This window comes from Hypanus sabinus, chromosome 3 (assembly GCF_030144855.1).
Source record: "Hypanus sabinus isolate sHypSab1 chromosome 3, sHypSab1.hap1, whole genome shotgun sequence".
In the NCBI taxonomy this organism is placed as follows: Eukaryota; Metazoa; Chordata; class Chondrichthyes; order Myliobatiformes; family Dasyatidae; genus Hypanus; species Hypanus sabinus.
Window position 1 is genome coordinate 150,933,070 of NC_082708.1, and position 20,625 is coordinate 150,953,694.

At 41.0% G+C, this 20,625-nt stretch overlaps 1 protein-coding gene across 1 annotated transcript in view; it reads left to right on the forward strand.

The window, feature by feature from the left end:
• The first annotated feature begins 918 nt into the window (after window positions 1-918).
• Window positions 919-20,625, forward strand: part of dkk2 (dickkopf WNT signaling pathway inhibitor 2) — a 35,238-nt gene continuing 15,531 nt past the window's right edge. Inside the window, exons 1-3 of the mRNA XM_059965384.1 lie at window positions 919-934; window positions 1,139-1,205; window positions 1,956-2,186. Coding sequence (XP_059821367.1) covers window positions 933-934; window positions 1,139-1,205; window positions 1,956-2,186 — 300 coding nt within the window. The 5' untranslated portion in view covers window positions 919-932. The remainder of the gene's footprint in view (window positions 935-1,138; window positions 1,206-1,955; window positions 2,187-20,625) is intronic.

The window sequence follows — 20,625 nt, forward strand, 5'->3', positions numbered from 1 at the left end:
TGATCAATGGTTCAACGAGTTGATGAGTTCAGGCAGACGAATGAGGATGGTGATGTAGGAGAACTAGTTGGTATTTGTTTTCAAGGAAGCGTTAAAATCAGGTTTAATATCGCCGGCATGCGCCGTGAAATTCGTTGCTTTTGCGGCAGCAGAATAATAGAAAACATGACAATAGAGAAATATGTGTGAGTGCGCGCGCGCAATAAATTAAATAAATGGTGCAGAAATAAAAAAGTAGCGAGGTAGCGTTCGTGGGTTCAATGTCCATTTAGAAATATGATGGTTGAGAGGAAAAAGCTGTTCCTAAATCGTTGACAGTGTGTCTTCAGGCTCCTGTACCACCTCCGAGATGGTAGAAGGGGGTGATCTGGGTGATGGGGGTCCTTAATGATTGACGCTGCCCTTTTGAGATGGCGCCCCTCGAAGATGTCCTGGGCGCTACGCTCGTGCCCATGGTGGAGCTGGCTAAGTTTACAACTCTCTGCAGCTTAGGGTACGGGGCATTATTGGTGCAATGAAGGTGAAGAGAATGTTGATAGTGAAACTGACTTACGGATTGTCAAAGTGCATCGGAGCTCCAAGTGGGAAAAGAGGAAGGAGAGACTTCTGTAGGGCAAGAACAGGCTTGTGATAGAAATGTGTGATTTGAGTTCTCTAAAGATGAACATCCACGAGAGGAAAGAGGTCAGTGATTGTCAAGGACCATGGTTTTAGGTTCGTGGTCCTAACTCCATTCGGTAACCCAGGAGATAAAATCACCGTCACGTTCCAACTAATTGCCTCTTATTGACAAAGGTCAACATTTCCAAGTTGGTACCTTACTGCTATGAGCACTGACATCATTCGCCCTGCAACAGTTACTCATATTTTTGTTCTTCTCGTAAGGAATGCAGTTAGCCTCGTCTGGAGTGAAGATTTGCCACACGTAGCCTATGTATGGACAATATTGGTTGACCGTCAGATTCTCCGTTCTTAACGCAAAATCGGTAGCAAAGAGCTAGCAACAGAGAGAGAGAGAGAGAGAGAGAGATCGCTCTTGAAGCGAACTGTGGAGAGCGTCCTTTGTCCCTCCGATTTTAACTTACCTGCAAAATGCCTCTTGCACTTTAATATTAACCCTTCTCCCACCTTCATGCAGGGGGACCTGTGAAGGGAAGAAGAAGGCTTCTCTAGCGTCTGGGAATCGTAAATTCATGGGTCAGAGGGTGAGTCGTAAGTCGGTCGAGGCGGCCTTGTCAGTAAAACAGATCAAACCGATTTCTCCTCCCCTGTCAAATACGATCACCTCTTCGTCTAGCTGTTGATAATCAGGAGTTTGCCAACTCGAGCGTCTCCAAAAACAAAAATCCGCGGTGCGATCCTTAAGTGCTCAGAGTTTCATCCCCGCACGCAGCAGCGCTCGTTTTCCCGGACTGTGTGAAAATGGGGCAATGACTCGTTGAGGGGAGGGGGGGGGCAGAAATGGAGGGTCTGACCCACACTTATCCTTACAACATGCCCCTCCCACCCCTTTACACCCTTCCCGGCTCTCCCACAGGATTCCCTTTATTATCACGCCGTCAGTTTGAATCTTTGGAGATGATCGCTCAGGGATGAGGAGGGAAGTAGTTTTGTCGTGGCGGCAGTGGTGGGAAGGGGTGGGAGACCCGCCTGTATCCGACCACCTCCCTCCTCACGCCGCCCGTCATCTCCTGCATGGAAGGGCGGAGGAGGGTCTATAAATAGAGGGGCAGAGAGCTCGAGGGGCGCAGACAGCAATCTGCGGCTTCAAACGGAGCAATTACAGGCGACCCAATTCCAAGACTTTATTATTGCAGATTATTACCGATAAATCGATTCCATTGGGATAACCTGACGCCGTGCTGTCGAGCCTAACCGTGCTCTATTTAGTTAGATCTCTGTTAAAGTGCTGTCATTTGGAGAATTATTAATGTGAGTCGCTTGCTCTCACACAGACTTCACCTCTCTCGCTCTCTACAAGACTTTTGGCCATGTCTCCTTCTGGTTGGTTCCTTCTCTGGACCGCGCTGCTCGTGTTCGGGGTGCAAAGGGCTGACAGCGGCAGATCCAAGGTCAATTCCATCAAGTCTCCGGTCAGTGGACAGTCTCCGGACCAACTGCCCGTCAACAGATCCACCGTGATTCCGCAGGCGAAGGTCAATAAGAAAAGTGCCGCCGGGAGCCAGGTGAGTGAACTCTCGCCGTGCACTGCGGGCTAGCCCGTCGGCGACGAGCTGTGGGTAAAGTAGAGATTAATTTTTGGAGGGGGAGCGGCTGTTTATCTGAATCGGATGGCGCACATACTGAGTTTGATAAACTGTTATGCACGTCGGGATTGGGCTGAGACCCTTCAACCGCACGCTGCCATCCCTGTTACCTTCAGTCTTTGCTCTGTGCCCTGGTTAAAGGAAGACAGGGGTAGGTCGGCGGAATTAATAGGGAATACGGAGAGGGAGAGAGCGGAGAGAGATTGATGAGTGAAAGAGGGAGAGAGTAAGAGAGAGGAGGAAGAGGGGAAGGTGAGAGAGGGGAAAGGGACAGGAGGGGGCGAGGGAGAGGAAGGGGGAGAGGGAGAGGGAGACGGATATAAAGATAAATATAAAAGATTGCGAAGGTCCTATTTCCCACCAGAATGAGCTTTCCTGTGAATCTACCTACTGGTGCATCTGTAATCCATGGAGGGTCGGGGGAATCTTTAGAAACACCAGACTGACGACGGTCTGAACTTTGAACGATTTACTCTGTTCTGGCTGACCAGAGCTCTGATGGATACAAGGGATGGCACGGAGACAGAAATGGATTTTCATCCCATGGCAAGTCCGAAGGGGCGAGGGGAAGGGTTAAGTAGAGAAAGTATGGGTCGAAAGCGGGAGAAATTAGGGATTGAATGCACCGCAAGCTGGAGGTTTAAACCAAGAACATCAAGGGGAGTAACCGGCAGACACAAGCCAATACCTTTGGCGCGACTCCGCTTCTCCCGGGTCAACCACTTTAAACTTATGGAGTCAAACGGTATTTAATTATCTTACTGCCACCCACTAATAAAGTTAGAGCAATAAGAAACGCCAATAAATTTCAAACGCCCTGCTGTCAACAATGTAAGTCCAGCTCTTTGGAACCTTGAAGGAGAAATTAACTTCAGCCTTATTATTACTGACGTGGACCCGTTCGGTTAAATGTCCCCTTTGCGCAGCTATTCTGAGGTAATTCTCTGTAAAGTCACCGAAATGTGAACTGTTTCTTTTATTAGTTTAATGTATTTGGTAAGCCACAAATTAAATTTTCTTAAGAACTGGAAGATTTAGTATCAGAAGAACTGAATGCAGTGTGAGGTCAGAAATAGAGATTACTTTGCTCCGGATATATGATGGGGTGCGCATTTTCTTCAGCCAGAATAAGAAAGCATTATTGGCGCTGGAATGTGTGGCGACACTTCAGGCTGCCCCCAGCGCACCCTGGGTTTATTAGTTGCCAACGCAAACGACGCATTTCGCTGTGTGGTTCGGTGTACACATGATAAATAAACTTGAATCATGAAAAGGTTACCTGGCGAATCCATATCACTGTTTAAGTCATTTTACTGTGAGAAGTTGGTAACACTCACATCTGAGGCCAAGTGCCGTTCAGAATTCTTGACGCATGTGCTGAAGCTTTGGTGCCATACAGAGGAAATGTAACATTACTGCTCCTCAGTCAAACCTAAAGATCCCTCTGGAAAACTGGAGGAGTTTGCCCCAATGCCTTGACTGATAAATATCCCTCAGCCTGCGTTAATAAAGGAGATCTTCTGCAACTGGATTCCTGCTGTGCAAATTGAGCCACATTTCCTGATTTGCAACAATTCACTTCAGAATTTCTTTGTCAGCTGCAACATGATTTTGGACATCTCCGGGCCATGAACTGTGCTACAAAAATTCAGCTAATCTAGCTCACCTACCACTTGCTAAATATACCAGACAGGGCCCATTCAATACACTGCAAACTCAGCAGACAGAGCCACCTATTCAGATTCTGCATTTTATATGAATGAATGAAATTTTATTTTTCTGTCAGTACAAACATAACAAAAAGCATCATCTTCTTTCTTTTCAAGATGATTTCATAAGACAAAATTAAATATTTTTTTTTAAAGCTGACCGAAAAGGCGTAGGCTGAAGCTACAGCTTATTACGCCTACCCCTCTTACTTATACAAAAACATACTTGGCATCAATCATCATAACACAACAAAAAATTCATAATCTTTTTTGACACAAAATCCAATTCCAAGTATCATTTATTTTCATTACTCCCATTAATTTTAAATCATGTATTTTATATTTTATAGCAGCTTGTGGTAGCACGCAGTGAAGTTAAACTATCATGGAGTCACTGAGAGGATGGTGTAGTGGCAGCTATCATATTCAATATGCATTTATATTATAGGATGAATGGGAGAGAAAGAGCTTGTCTTTGAACCGCACACTTAATAGGTGCCCCAGTGAAGTTGAAACACAGTCATTACAGGGAATATAACTTCAGATTTTCAAATAACGTGGCCCTATAAATTAGATTAGCCAAATAGGAGCATGGCAGCACAATGGTTGGTCAGCACAACACTTTACAGTATAGACGACCCAGGTACAATTACTGCAAATGCCTGTAAGGAGTTTTTACATTCTCCCTGTGATGCACCATCAATAACTTACACTGAGACGTAAGGTGAGATATCGGCTTTTATTGACTGGAAGAAGGAACCAGGAGTGAGTGTCCATCATACTATGTCCTGGAGACTGAGGCCGAGCGTCAGGCCTCAGATCGCCTTTATACAGGGGCCTGTGGGAGGAGCCACAGGAGCAGTCAGCAGGGGGCGTGTCCAGACAGGCACATAGTTCACCACACCCTGTGACCGCATGGGATTCCATCTGGGTGCTCTCATAGTCCAAAGGCATGCTGGTTGGCAGGTTAATCAGCCATTGTAAATTGTTCCATGATTAAACTTGGATTAAATCAGGGGATTGCTGGGTTCCTTAGCTCAAAGGAAGGTAAAGGCCTATTCTGCGTTGTATCTCAATTAAACAAAGTAAAATAATGTATTATGTAGATGGTGGGTGAGGAATTTAATCTGATTACGGCACAAGGGGGATATCCGTTTTTCTTTGAATAACTTAGGTAATCTTGCCTTCGTACTTCCATGACATAAAACACTATTTTAACATCTCATCCAAAAGGCAGAAAATATAGGACATCTCTAGAGCACAAGAAGGCAAAAACTGAAGTAAGAGAAAAGACAAGAAGTAGTAGCCTGCTTCGGCTTGCCTTGCTGTTCAATACAATCATAGCTAATTAATTCTGACCTCATCTCCTGTGCCAGTTTCCCATAACATGCATTTCCTCAGTCTAATCTCTTGTAAATTTGCCTGACATATTTGTGTGTTATAACCTTAAAAATCGGAAGATGTTCATTGAATAGTCTCCTGACTCAGATAAGGCTGCCACCCTGAGCCAAGGCTGACACCTTGTGTCAAGAATTTAATCTGAATGCAGAACAATTATTTACAAAATCTCGACTGCCACCTTTCCATAGGGAATTCTTCCAAAATGCATCAGAGGAGTTTAATCAAGCAAAGCAAAACCTGTCAAGCCCCATAGGTGAAATAATAAAGTGCCTGGCCAAACAAGTGAGTTTTTATAAAGGGTCTGAATGTCAGAAAGAAAGAGGAAGAGGCAGAGGGGTATAGGAAATGGTCCAGAGATTGAAACCTGAGCCGCTGATGGTACAGCTGGCAATGGGCCACTGGTGAAGTAACTTCATCTGGGGTTAAGGAAGAAAGCATTGTGTGTAGATGTCTTGGAGAATTAACTAGGAGCAGTAATTCTCAGCACCTGTGGAAGAGGTCTTCCTTCTCTGCAACTTAAGACTTGTTAGATTTCTATTTTTTCCGCTTCTGGTGAAAAACTATAAAACTGAAACATAGATTCTGTTTCCTCTCCATTAGATTCTGCCTGAGTATTTCCAACTTTTATTTTTGTTTTTGTTTCATATTTTCCACTATCTGCAGATTTTGCTTTGCAGTTATCTTGGAATAATATTGGGCTAGTGAAGATCATAAGGATCAATTAGTAAGATTATAGAGGGATATGAAGACAAGGTGAGAATATGAATTTTAGGAGTTACTTGAATGGGAGCCAAGTCAAAAGGTGAAAGGAGATGGGTGAATATGTTTGGTGTGAGGAGGGGTATCCAGAGCTAAATTTTGAATGACTTTAAGTTAAGGAAGGATGGAATAAAGGAAACCATTGAGATAGCCAACTGTAGAGGTGTGGATGAGGGTCAAAACCAGAGAGTTATACAGGATAGAAATGGGTTCTTTGGCCTACAATGTACATTCAGTTCATTTGCCCATCTACACTAAACCCACTTGCCTGCATTAGGTCCTTATCCTTCCATGAATTGCCTATATACTGTGTCTGTCTGAATATCTTGTAATGGTAGTGATTGTACTTAATTTCATCGCCTTCCCTGGGAACACATTCCAGATATCAACACTTACAGTGAAATGGAGCACATCCCTCAAATCCTTTTTAAAATTCTTCCCTCTCACTTTAAACCACCGGCCTTTTGAGTTTACTACACCACCACTGGACGATGTCAGACAGGGTGGAGTTGGGTAACATTATGGAAGTAAAAATGGATGGTCTTGATTATCTTGACATGTGCATGTGCCCCAAAGCTCATTATGGGATCAAAGATGGTGCCAATATTATAAACAGTGTGGCTAACTTTCAGACAGCTACCAATAATAGAGACGGTGTTGGTGGCTAAAGAATGGGGCAATGGGAGAAAAGGCTTTAGTATAAAGATGGAGGAAATCTCCACTCATGGAATAGCAATGCTAGACTCACAGTCTGGGTCATGAGATATGGTGCAGACACAGATTTGGATGCTATCCGTGTCAATATTGAAAGTGGTGCTTTGTTTTCTGGTAATGTTACCAACAGCAACATGTTAATTAAAAATGGTGAGGGAGAGGCAAACAAGATACTTAGGGGAGAATAGAAGGTATGAGAAGCAAAAAGTTGTTCCAGATGTTCCATCAAAAGTTGTTCAATTCACAATAACATGCATTTAAAGTTGGCTTGGTTAGAAAGAATGTAGCAAATCAAAGAGAGCATCACTTAAGAGTTCTTAAAAGGTACCACTGGCTTTTAAAAGAAAGCTTACAGGGAAGAGAGGTAGGGCAAGCCATGGGGGAAGATCACATTACCATGACTTTATGAACAAGTATCAGGCTGGCCTGTTTACATTGAAGTGACATGATTACAAAGTGAGTCAAGTTTTACATTGAATGCTGAAGAAATTGGATCGAGCGTAAAGATAAAATAAACAGGTCACACCACAATTTAAATAAGTTTTAACATCATCTGATCTGATCCACAGCCTCAGTTCAAATATTCTGGCATAGATCTTGATTCCTCTGTGGTCCAAAGACTGTTTATATCAGCCATAAAAATAATCAATTCCTGAGTGGAAACTCCAAGCATTCATTATCCTGTGTCTGTCATCTCAGTCTTAATTGAGTGTCTATGTATTCTGAAATTATGTCCCTTTGTTTACGATCCCCGCCCCCAAAACAGAAAGCAACTTGTAAAACTTCCTCAAGTGTTTTGAGAAGGTTTACCTCTCAGTTTTCCCAATTTCACTCAATTTTTCTTCATCAGTCATCTTTCCTAGTAATTAATCCTATAAAATATGTCCTTTCTCTGAGGCAAATATATTCTTCCCTAAACAAGAAAATAAAAAAACAGCACTCAGTATTCCAGGTTTGATTGCTCCAAAGATCTGTTCAGTTGTAGGAAGGGCTTCACTACCTTTGTACTCTAATCCTAAACTGGTTATTCCTTTTGTTTTGCATTAATTTTATGTCTTTGCACCGTACTGCTGCTGCAAAACAATAAATATCACATCACCTAACTCAATGGTAGTAAACCTGATTCTGACTCTCTTGAAATGTAGTTGGAAGCACTACAATGTGATAATAGGGCCACTTTTAAAATATGAAAGGAAGATATCTTATTTACTGATATGCACACAAGGAAGTAATCTCATTTTAGCACATTGTTTTTCAGGATAATTGCATAAAAATTACAATACAGAGTCTCGTCATACAACTGAGCTTGTTTACTGTCCACATACAGTACTCCTAATCCTGAGCTTCTGTTCTATTATCATTGTTCTTCTTTATCGTTTATCAGGCATAGCATCTGTTTTAATTACTAACAGTGGTTCTACAGCCAAAAAGCAAGTACTTCTTTTGTTCTCTGTGTTAAATCTCTAACATTTAATCTTACAGTTATCTCCACCTCTCAACCGCTAGAAGGAATCTATCTCAAAGTTGCCTAATATTAAGTATCTCCTAATTATCACGTGAAAAAAAATCTGCATGTTTCAACGTCTTTCTTGTACGTCCACATCCTAGGAATGATGTACTGTGTAGCTTCTCTATTATATAGTATGTCGTCATGACTAGTGACTGAAGGGTTAAAGTTGATTTTATTGTATCTACAAAACAATCTTGATATTTCACAGCACACATCAGCTCTGTTCCTTAATTAGATCTCATTTTGATGTGTTATTTATTTTGCTTAACTCAAAATACTTGACAGTTTGTATTTTCTTGCATTGTACTTTACTCTTGAATTATTAAAATTCCAATGTGCCAAGTTTATAGCATGCACATGATAAAAAAATGTTGTAAATGTTATTATGTATTGTTCTAGGGAATAGCATTTGCAAAGAACTTTTGTCAGTTATGTAAGATATTTGGACCTTGATTTTGTTCTTCTAGAAGACGGAGGAGAAAGAGTGAAAGGTAGAGGCACAACAGAAGGGTACTTCAAATGGGTCAGACTAGGAGAGCAACAGGCAAAGGAAAGGAACCATTTATGAGGGAAATAGGGAATAAACAGCAACAGTAAATGATTAAAAAGTATCTGGGATATTCACAGTTGCCAAATGCTTTGCTAAGAAAATGAAATGATATTTGTTTTAATCTGTGTACAAAAATAGCAAGACACAAAGAGACAGTCAGATAACAAAACAAATGAGATTAAAGGCAATGCTTTCAAAACCTGTGTAAATGATATGATGTTATGAGTGAGGGTTAACATCTAAGCTCCTAAGTTTCAAAGCTACATGGAGCAGTGGGTGGAAAGGTAAGGATTACGTAACCACCAGGATGCTATCAGTGAAGATTAATTTCCCTGCAGTTGGAAAGCAGCATGTCCATAAGAGCTGGGATTCCCTGTAGCATTACTGTTCTACCATACTATTCCTTTCTGAAACACCCCCGCATGATGCAATATCAAAGCTGCAGATTAGAATCACTCTCATCACTTCTGGGGGTTGGTGGGTTTCATCTCCTGTTCATCAGTAATAACCTTCCTCCCCTATATCTGAACAGGTACAGACTTGTGGCAGGCAGGGCTTTAGCATGCTGGTGCCTATAATGGTCTTGGCACTCCTCATGGATTCCAAATACATTAACTTCACTTTGTGAGGATGAGTAGTGTACACAGAGCTGCCCTTCCTGATCCAAGTACTGGATTCCCTTATTCTCATGTTGCATGAGATTTCTAAACTTCAACATAACACCTTACATTTCTTTCCTGAGGCACAGTTCTCAGGTATACCCATCCATATTTAAGTAACAAGCGATATGCTGGATGAATGAACATCCATCTCTGATGGGAATTCAGTGAGACCCTTTCTCAATGTCCACCTCCTGTGGTTTTTCTTCTGCTGGATGAACATCATTTGTGGGATCACAGGAACTGATCCAGGCTTTCAAAACATCAATAATTCCTTTCTCCCCGCAGATGATACTCCACCTGCTCAGTTCCTCCAGCAGATTGCTTGTTGCTCCAGATCCCAGCATCTTCAGTACTTTATGTCTCCATTTTCTATTTATGCCTGAGATTCACAGACTTCTTGAGGAATCCTAGCAAGTGTGTTCTCATCTTTATCTGGCATTCCCAGACTGTCATTTGGATTCATTAGAATAGTGTAAGGGTAGGGCTGATTTTATTATTTTTTTTGTATAAATATCTATCAAATGTTGAGTTTCCTTCTTCTATTTTGATTCAGGTATATTTCTGAATGAATGCTGGTTTAAGATTGAAGATAGGATTTGCTATTTACAACATGGCTTTTTCACACTGAAAGCCACTTTATAGCAACAGGAGAGGCCATTTTGCTTACTGCTCAATTATTTGTATCAGACTGAAGCAAAACATATTGCCCAACATTGTTATACATGCAGCATACATTGGATTTCAAGGAAAAGCAAATCTGACATTCAGAGGTTGAGCTCCAATTTCAACAACACAAGCTGAATTCAGTAAAAGAATCCACAACTTTCAAAAACATTTCACTGAAGTTCTCCAATTAATTTGAAACTTTTTTTCCACCCGAAGAGTGGTCAGTCTATGGAAGGAGCTGCCAGAGGCAGGTACATTAGCAACATTTACAGTATTGTGCAAAAGTCGTAAGCACACACGCATATATACCTGTAGCTAGGGTGCCTAAGATTTTTGCACAGTACTGTATTTGTCATCGTTGAACAGAGATTAAGTTTTGTAAATCCGGCAAGAGCAATGGATGTTGGGAATGGTGAGGATTGGAGCACCACAGGAGGGATCTAGGACAGGCGGCAGAGAAGGAGAGCCGGGGCAGGGAATGGCGTGGGTGTAGACACACCCAGCCCTGAGAGAGCAAGCAAGGACATTTAATTCCAAACAATTTGCTTATTGATCATTTCAAGTGATAGGTTTCATGAACATTGTTAGATCTATAGTTGTGCAAAATAGTGGGAAGTATTCCAACATGCATCTAACTTGTGGTTTATAGATTATAGAAAAGAATTGAGGTGTCAGGAGATATCACTCCCTGCAGGATATATAGCTTCCATTCTGTCTTGTAACCACAGTATTTACATGGATAGTCCAACTGAGTTTCTGGTCAACAATGACCCACAGGAAGTTGATGGTGGGGGACTTGCCAATGGTAATATATTAAGTGATATATAGACTCTCTATTGTTGAAGATAGTCAATGCCTGGCACTTTTGTGGCCTAGATGTTACTTGCCACTTATCAGCCCTTACCTGAGGGTTGTTTAAAACTTGCTAGATATAGACATGGGCTGCATTATTTGCTGAGGAGTTGAGAATAGAGTTGATCAATCAACAGCAAACATTTCTACATCTGACATTGCGGGGAAAGGAAGATAATTGATGAAACAGATGAAGATGGATGGATCTAGGACACCACCGTGAGGAATTCCATCAGTGGTGCCCTGGAGTTAGGATAATTGATTTCCATTGACTACACCATCTTCCTTTTCTTCAATGTATGATTTCAACCACTGGAGTGTTTTGTCTTTGATGCCCATTGACTTCAGTTTGGCTGGGTATCCTGATGCCAAATATCAAATGCTGTCTCGATGGCAAAGACCGTCACTCATCTTGCCGCTAAGATCCAATTTCAGACTATATGGGGGAGATCTTCAATGGAATTTTTATATCTCTACTTACCCGGGAAATGGACACAAAGTCTATAGTTGTGGGGCAAAGCAGTAGTGAAGTCATGGACTGTGTACAGATTAGAGAGGAGGAAGTGTTTGCTGTCTTGAAGCATGTTAGGGTGGATAAATACCCATGCCCTGACAGGGTGTTCCCTGGGACCCTAAGGGAGGCTAGGGACCTAGCAGAGATATTTAAAATGTCCCTAGCCAGCGGTGAAGTGCTGGAGGATTGGAGGATAGACAATGTCATTCCATTGTTTAAAAAAGGCTCTAAGATTAAGACAGGAGATTATAGCCCAGTAATCTGACATCAGTAATGGCTAAGTTATTGGAAGGTATTCCAATGGTCCAGATATATACATATTTGGATAGACACGGACTGATTAGGGATAATGAATATGGCTTTCTGTGTGGTGGGTTATGTCTAACCAATCTTATAGAGCTGTTCGAGGAAGCTACCTAGAAATTTCATGAAAATAAGGCAGTGAATGTTGTCTACATGGAGTTTAGCAAAGTCTTTGATAAGGTTCTGCATGGGAAGTTGACCAAGAAATTTCAATCACTTGGCAGCCAAAATGAGGTGGTAAATTGAATTAGGCATTGGCTTCAAGGGAGAGGCAACAGAGTGATGGTGGTTGCTTCTCTGACTGGAGGCCTGTCACTAGTGGTGTGCAGCAGGGGTTGGTGCTGCGTCCTTCGTTTGCCATCTAATGTGGTAAACTGGATACCAGGTTTGGACAGTGAAGAAGACTATCAAAGCTTGCAGTGGAATATGGACAAGCTGGAAAAATGGCAGATGGAATTTCATGCAGACAAGTGTGAGGTGTTGCATTTTGGAAGAACAAACCAGGGTAGAACTTACACAGTGAGCGATGGGTCACTAAGGGGTGTGGTACAACAGAGATATCTTGGGATACAGATCCATTCTCCCTTGAACGTGTCATCATAGGTAGATAGGTTTGTAAAGAAAGCTTTTGGCATATTGGCCTTCATAAATCAAAGTACGAGTGCAATTCCTGTTTACCCCGTTTATCTCGGACTACATACAACACTGTCATGTCATCTGCAGAAATTCTCTGATGACTCAGCAATAGTTGGGTGTATAAAGGGAGGACAGGAGGATGAATACAGGCCCTGGTGAATCACTTTGTCAAATGGTGCAAGTTGAATCATCTGCAGCTCAGCATCAGTAAGACAAAGGAGATGGTGATGGACCTTAAGAAGACTAAGCGTGCATTGCTCCTTGTTACAGTTGATGGTGAGGATGGAGATGTGGTGAGGACCTACAAGTACCTGGGGGTGTACCTGGATGACAGACTTAAGTGGAGCTCCAAGTCAGAGGCTGTGCACAAAAAGGGCCAGAGTCACCTCTACCTCCTGAGGAGACTGAGGTCTTTTGGAGTATACAGGCCTTTCCTTCACATGTTCTAACAGTCTGTTGTTGCCAGTGTAATCTTATAAGCAATGGTGTGCTGAGACAATGACATCAACACGGGTGATGCCAACAGGCTCAATAAACTGATTAGAAAGGCTGGTTCTGTTATAGGAGTCAAACTGGACGCTCTAAATGCTGTGGTAGAACAAAGGATCCTACAAACAATCCTGGCAATTCTGGACTATATTTCTCACCCTCTGCATGCCACCTTGGCTGATCAGAGGAGCACTTTTAGTAACAGATTAAGACTACTCTGCTGCTCCAAAGAGTACTATATGAGGTCATTCTTACCCTTGGCCATTAGGTTCTATAATGAGTCAACCTATAGCCAGGGAAGTGATGACTGCCTCCTGTTAGACTGTTTGTGGTGACATTTTTGTAAATTCTTTCAACTTCTCTTCTAATATTTATATCTGTGCACCTGTAATGCTACTGTGACACTAATTTCCTTTGGGATCAATAAAGTATCTACCTATTCTTAGGATTTGGGATGTTATGCTGAAGTTGTATAAGACGTTGGTGAGGCCTAATTTGGAGTATTGTGTGCAGTTTTGGTCACCTACCTACAGGAAAGATGTCAATAATATTGAAAGAGCGTAGAGAATATTTACAAAGATGTTGCTGAGTCCTGAGTACCTGAGGGATAGGAAAAGGTTGCACAGGTTCAGAATTCATTCACTAAAGTATCAAAAAATGAGGGGAAGTTTGATAGAAGTATACAACATCATGAGAGGTATAGATAGGGTAAATGCAAGCAAGCTCTTTCCACTGAAGTTCAGTGAGGCTAGACTAGAACTAGACGTCATGAGTTAAGGGTTGAAAGTGAAACATTTAAAGGGCAAGTGAGAGGAAATTTCTTCACAGAGGGTGATGAGAGGGTGGAATGAGCAGCCAGCGGAAGTAGTGGATGTGGGTTTGATTTCAGCATTTAAGAGAAATTTTGATAGGCACATGGATGGGAGGGCTACGGAGGGTTATGGTCTAGGTGTGACTAGGCATGGACTATATGGGCGAAAAGGCTTGCTTCTGTGCTGTAGTCTTCTATGACTCCATGAGAGGTTACACAAACAACTAATTTATTCTCCAGAATTGTGATGATTTGATCAAAAATTTCCAGCTATTTAGCTGAACTGATAGAGTAAAGAAACATTTTATATAATTGGCACTGGCTTAGTAAGCCTGAACTAAAAAAAATAATAGATGTGTATCTTTTATGACTGAATTTGGGAAGCATTTCTACTCTTGACAAGTGTTAGAAGTTTGGAACAGTTGTTGATGAGAAGTCAGCCTGAGTTTTTTACGTTTTGATCATCAGTTGATTGAATAAGAGAAATGGTGCTTTTTGGAAGGGAACAGACGAGCCAACACCCCATTGAATGACACCAGGGGCTATGAATGGCCTCTTCTTGTTCTAGTGTTTCTATAATTCACATCTATTGTTGCAGATTGTATTTCTTCTACATTTTTACTAGACCTGAGAAGCAAAAATGATTCAAGAATGGAAGGTTTCCTTTGACCCACTGAGTGCATATGGAACTCTTTGTGGGACTATCTATTATGCCACATACCCCTACTCTTTTCCCATAGCCCGAGAAATTAATTTCTCCCAGATGCACAGTCACAGAGCCAGAGAGTGCAGGAGAGTGTCAGCATTGGCCATCAAACTCCTTAATACCATACTCCTTAATACATTAATACCATGCTTCCCTTTTGAAAGTTTTGATTAATCAGTCCCAGTTCACCTTCTTCACATCCTACCTGTGCTTTCCACCCAACATATTGAATTTGTGCCTCAGATCATCAATCACCCACTACCCAGAGCAATTTCTCTGACCTAAACCCATGATCTTGTACCCCTATATCCAAAACAAAAGTGATTCTTCAGGTTGGAAAACCAGAGCAACAGAAACAAAAACCTGTAGAAACTTAGCAGGTCAGACTGCATCTGTGGAAAGGAATAAGGAGCCGTTGTTTCGGGTCGAGACTCTGAGCCCTGACGAAGGGTCACGGCTGAAAACGCCAACTCTGTGTTCACCTCCATTGATGCTGCCTGACCTGCTGAGTCCCTCCAGCACTTTGTGTCTGAACCGCTATCAAATCTCCTATCCAGCTTCTTTACTCCAAAAAAAGACCTAACTACTGTAGGTTCTGACATTTGCTTTGAGGCACTTAGCTCTTTGCAAATAAATTCTGGAAACTGAATGAAAACATGCGATCGCTTCGATTTATTTTGATAAAAGTATGCTTAAGTTTTATTTGCTTTTCTTCTGCATCACCTTCATTTCTGAAGATGCAGTTTTATGAAAAGCATCTATTGTCTAATAATATCTTTGATCAAATGTTGTTAGTACTCGAACTAGTTAGTGGTAGCTAAGCCAAAATATCCCTTAGACTAATTTTTTTTTTCTTATTTAGAGAGAGAGTATAACACAGGTCCTTCCAGCCCAGCAAGCCACACTGTACAATAACCCACCTATCTGACCCTAGCCTGATCACAGGACTATTTACAATGACCAATTAACTACTAACCGGTACATCTTTGATTGTAGGAGACCTGGAGGAAACCCGTGTTTATGGACAGAATCTCCGAACTCCTCACGCACGTCACTGGAATTGAACTCCAAACTCTGATGCCCCAAGCTGTGATAGTGTGTCGCTACTGCTAAGCTACCATGGCACCCATTTCTAAATCTCTAAATTCTTTCATTTTGAAATTTCCCAGCTGGTCAGTGGCTAATAGCCTGGGGCAATAAAATCAGTTTATTCTTGTCTTTTCTACATCAGATGATGCAACAAGTGCATAACACATCAAATTAGATCAGGAATCAAATTAGGGAGCCTTGACCCAGCCCCTCATTAGCTATTCGTCAGTGTGGATGAATCTTATTGGTTGTTCTGTTGAGTATTACCATTCAGTTCCCCAAGTCCGTATGTCATTAAAATGCAGAGGGTGCACAAAGGATTTACAAAAACATTGCTGGACTTGAAAGGATTGACTAATAAGGAGAGGCTGGAAAGGCTGGGACTTTTTCCCTGGAATTTAGGAGGTTGAGGAGTGACTTAAAAGAGGTTTATAAAATCATGAGGGGTATAGATAAACTCAGTGGCCTCTTTATTAGGTACACCTGTACACCTACTCATTAATGCAAATATGTAATCAGCCAATCATATGGCAACAATAAAAGCATGCCAATATGGTCAAGAGGTTCAGTTGTTCTTCAGGCCAGCTATCAGAACATGGATAAATGTGATCTAAGTGATTCCGGCCATGGAATGATTGCTTGTGCTGGACGGAGTGATTTGAGAACCTCAGAAACTGCTGATCCCCTGGGATTTTCACACACAACAATCTCTAGATTTCACAGAAAATGGTACAAAAAACAACAAAAATCCACTAAGCAGCAGTTCTATGCGTGAAAACACCTTGTTAATGAAAAAGATCAGAGGAGAACGGCCAGACTAGTACCTGCTGACAGGAAAGCAACAATAACTCAAGTAACACATGTTACAACGGTGGTACACTGGACAGCATCTCTGAATGCACAACATGGTGAACCTTGAAGTGGATGGGCTACAGCAGCAGAAAACAACAAACAATCACTCAGTAGCTACTTTATTAGGTACAGGAGTGTAAGGTGATAACAGTCTTTCCCCAGGGCCAGGGATTCTAAAACTAGTGCAGAAATCTCAAGTGGGAGAGGAAAGATTTAAAAGGGATCTAAAGGACAACTTTTTCACATAGAGGGTAACGTGAGTGGGTATATGGAACAATCTGCCAAGGGAAGTGGTAGAGGCAGGTACAATTACAATATTTAAAAAAAAGGAGAAAAGGATTAGGTGGACATGAGCCAAACACAGGCAAATGGGACAAGCTCAGGCAACTTGGTCACCATAACTTTATGACCTTGGAATCCCGATGAAGAATTTCAGCTCAAAATGTTGACTTTTTATTCCTCTCCATAGATGCTGCCTGACCTGCTAAGTTTCTCCTGCATTTTGAATGTGTTGCCCTATGATCTTCTGACTCCTTATGGTGTAGAAAGACATTATTCAGTCCATCAAATCTGTGCCAGCTCACAGAGCAAAGCCATTCCCTTACTAATTTTCATTCCAATCTATTCTCTCTACAATCCTATCTCATTTGTACTTGGGGTAATTTATGGTAGAGTCAGAGCCATACAGTAGAGAAGCAGGTCCTTTGGCCAAAATGGTCCATGGTAACAAGATCCCAATCTAAGCTAATATCATTTACTTGCAATTAACCTCATGTCCAATTAACATACAAGTCTATATGCCCTTGGCAGTGTAGGTGAAAATGGAGAACCTAGTGGTGACAAGGTGATTGTGCCGACTTCTACAGAGTTGAGACTGGGCCATTGGAGCTGGGAGACAGAATTTCACTAAACGCCCCAGAGCCTGGGCCAAAGAATCTGTTTCCATGTTTGGCTCATATCCACCTAATCCTTTTCTCCTTTCTTTTAAATGTTGTAATTGTACCTGCCTCTACCACTTCCCCTGGCAGATTGTTCCATATACCCACTCACTCTACCCTCTGTGTGGAAAAAGTGTGATCTGTTTCTCTTCCTCAATGAATTCTGAATGTCATAAGACAAGGAGAGGAGATTGGCCATCTTGGCAAGATGAAGATGGAAAGTCATTCCTCAAGTGTATTTGTCTAGGTCCCTGACACTGGCAAGGAACAGCTTTGGCAGTGATGTGGAAATAAGTCAGCCAGCTGACCAGTGTCAAAGCTCACTCAGTATGTTCCCAGTAGGATTAATGAGCTAGCATGTTAGATTTCATAACCTCAGGAAAGAAAGACTTGCTTCTCGAACGTAAAATAATGTAAAAAGAAGGGAGTCTTCAGGTTGTTGTGGAATATTCTTGAGCATGATAGCACTTCACATTATTGAGAATAAACTAATCCAAAGAAGAGCATTATTTACAAGAGGAACAGTTTGCTCACAGTGGGAACATTATCCCCTTGAAACTAGTAAGGGGATTGTGAACTCGCTCTTGTGTGGATCATGCTGTGTCTCGGCCAATTAATCAGCAAGAGAACACAAACAGAAAGAAAAACCTTTGAATCATCAGTCACCTTTTTGCCAAAGCCTCAGTTCAGAATCTGATATTTTTGCTGCAAACCTCTTTCAGTGCTGAGTACAATGATATATATGTAAAAATTGTCCAAGGGAACTCTTATATTGTCAAGGGAATATTATTGAATAAGACTGGTGAGGTGGGCAGAACAATATTCCCAATATTGCAAACTTCCAGAATTTATGACTTTTCTACAAATTTAATATGAGCATACTTTATTATATTTTATACTTTTTATTTGTAAATCATGTTGTTCATTATCATGCTTGTCTTTAGGAGCTGTGATCTCTTTTTCCAAATTTCAGTTCCACTAAAATTATAAAATTATAATTAAATGAATATGGAATTAAAATTCAATTAGTCTCAGTTACAATGGTCTTGAAAGTGCTAAATTATTGCAAGCACTTAATTAGTTCACTGATCCTACTAAGAGAAAGAAATCTGCTATTCTTACTTGATCTGATCTACATATGATTCCAGAACTAAGAATGTGGTTGATTCACGACTTCTTCATTTCAGGAACAATTAGAGATAGACAATATATCCCAGTGATGTCCACTTCCCATACATGATTGAGTACATACATCTTTTTCATGTGCCAGGAAAACTTGCCTTCATTTAAAAGATAGACAGGGATCTCTGTTTAACAGTCTATTCAGAGCATGAAAACTAGACGCAGAATAAATGTCCCTACAAGCCTTTAGTAAGATTAAAGCCTTAGCTCATTTTCATGTGCGATCCTCAATGCTGTGGTTTTCCCTGTAATTCAGAAAATACTTAATGACTCAGCCCTTCCTACTCATGAAGTAGAGAACTCCAAAGATTCACATATCTCTAACAGAAGAAATTCCTTCTTTTTAATCTTAAAAGACCAATTTCTTGTCCTGAGGCCATATTTCCCAGTACTAGGTTAATCACCATAGGAAACATTTCTCAGAATGTATCCTATCAAGCTGCTGGGGATCTTGTTTTCAATAATATTGCTGTCCATTCTTCGAAGCTCATGTAGAATGCCCATCTGCTTGTTCATTCCTTATATAATAACTCCTTCATATCTGGCATCAATTAAGTGGATTTATTTGTATTTTCTCCAAGGCAAGTATATCCTTCCTTAACTAAGTAGATTAAACCTATACACAATACCTCAGGCATGATCTCAGCTAATTCCTGTACATTTATAACAAAACTTATTCACTTTTGTAGTCCATTCACTATCATCCCATTTACCTTCTCGATTTCTTGTCGTGCCTGCCATCTTTCTGTGTTATGCAAACTTCTCTCACAACAGCAGCATTCAACAGTCTCACATCACTTAAACAATGCATTTATTTCCCTCTCGTCCCTCTCTTTCTCTCTCCTGAATGCAATATTGAAGCTTATAAGATTATGAGAGGCATAGATAGGGTAGATGGCCAGAATATTTTTTTTTCCCTAGAGTAGAAATATTGAATACCAGAAGGCTTTAAATTGAGAGAGAGCGTAAAGGGGTTGTACCTGGCAAGGATTTCTCACACAGAGAGTGGTGGTACCTAGAATGTGCTGACAGGGTTGTTAGTGGAAGCAGATATGATAGTGGCATTTAAGGTGCTTGTAGATGGCCACGCAGATAAGCAAACAATGGAGGTATATGTGCAGCAAAAGGAATTAGTTGAAATTGGTATCATGCTTGGCACAGACATCATGGACCCAAGGGCTTGTTTCTGTGTTGTATTCTCCTATGCTCTATAACAACATGGATCATAGCTTGAATTCAAATTTTGAAATGTATTTTCACTCAGAAATTACAGCTGGCAGAATCAATTTTATGTAATGCCAGTTTTAGATCAAGTAACACTCTTTCTAAATTCTGAGTTAAAGACCTGCTAGGGATATAAACCAATTAGGTGAATGAACAATAACAGCGTCATATGGATTATAAAGTAGCAAAGTATGATGTAAGGAGAGTGGGAAGGCAATGTACTATTTATGTGGAGTGAGGCTGTTGAACGCTGCTGTTTGAGGTGGAAGCTATGTTAACATCATTGCACACTCACTTTCAAGATATTTTGCAATCATTTTGCAGAACTTGTGTTGTATGCAATGCTCTTATGATGTACCAAATCTAACTTCTACTTCCGTGTGTCCCAAACACAACTTAATTTTTCAGTTTTCCTTTTTATTTTCAGCAACTATATACAACAACCATCTGAGTAATAATAGCACCTCCTGCACTGTGATGTTAGTCTGGAATACACGCTCCAGTCTCGTATATAGAGCATGAAGTCATAATCTTTTAATTCAGGGCAGAGGTAGTACAGTAGACCCAAGACCAACACTGCCGACTATAAGTGGATAGCATTACTCCTGACAGTGTTGTAACTATACAGACCAAAACTTAACTAAAAGATAGCATGGATTTTGTTGTGGATCTCCAGGGGATTCTCTGTGTAGACTCTGCATAAAGAATTACAGATACATGGCAGTGATTATAAAATGATAATCTAATGAGAAGTGAGTAATAAATTGATTTATCATTTCTCTTTTTAATCC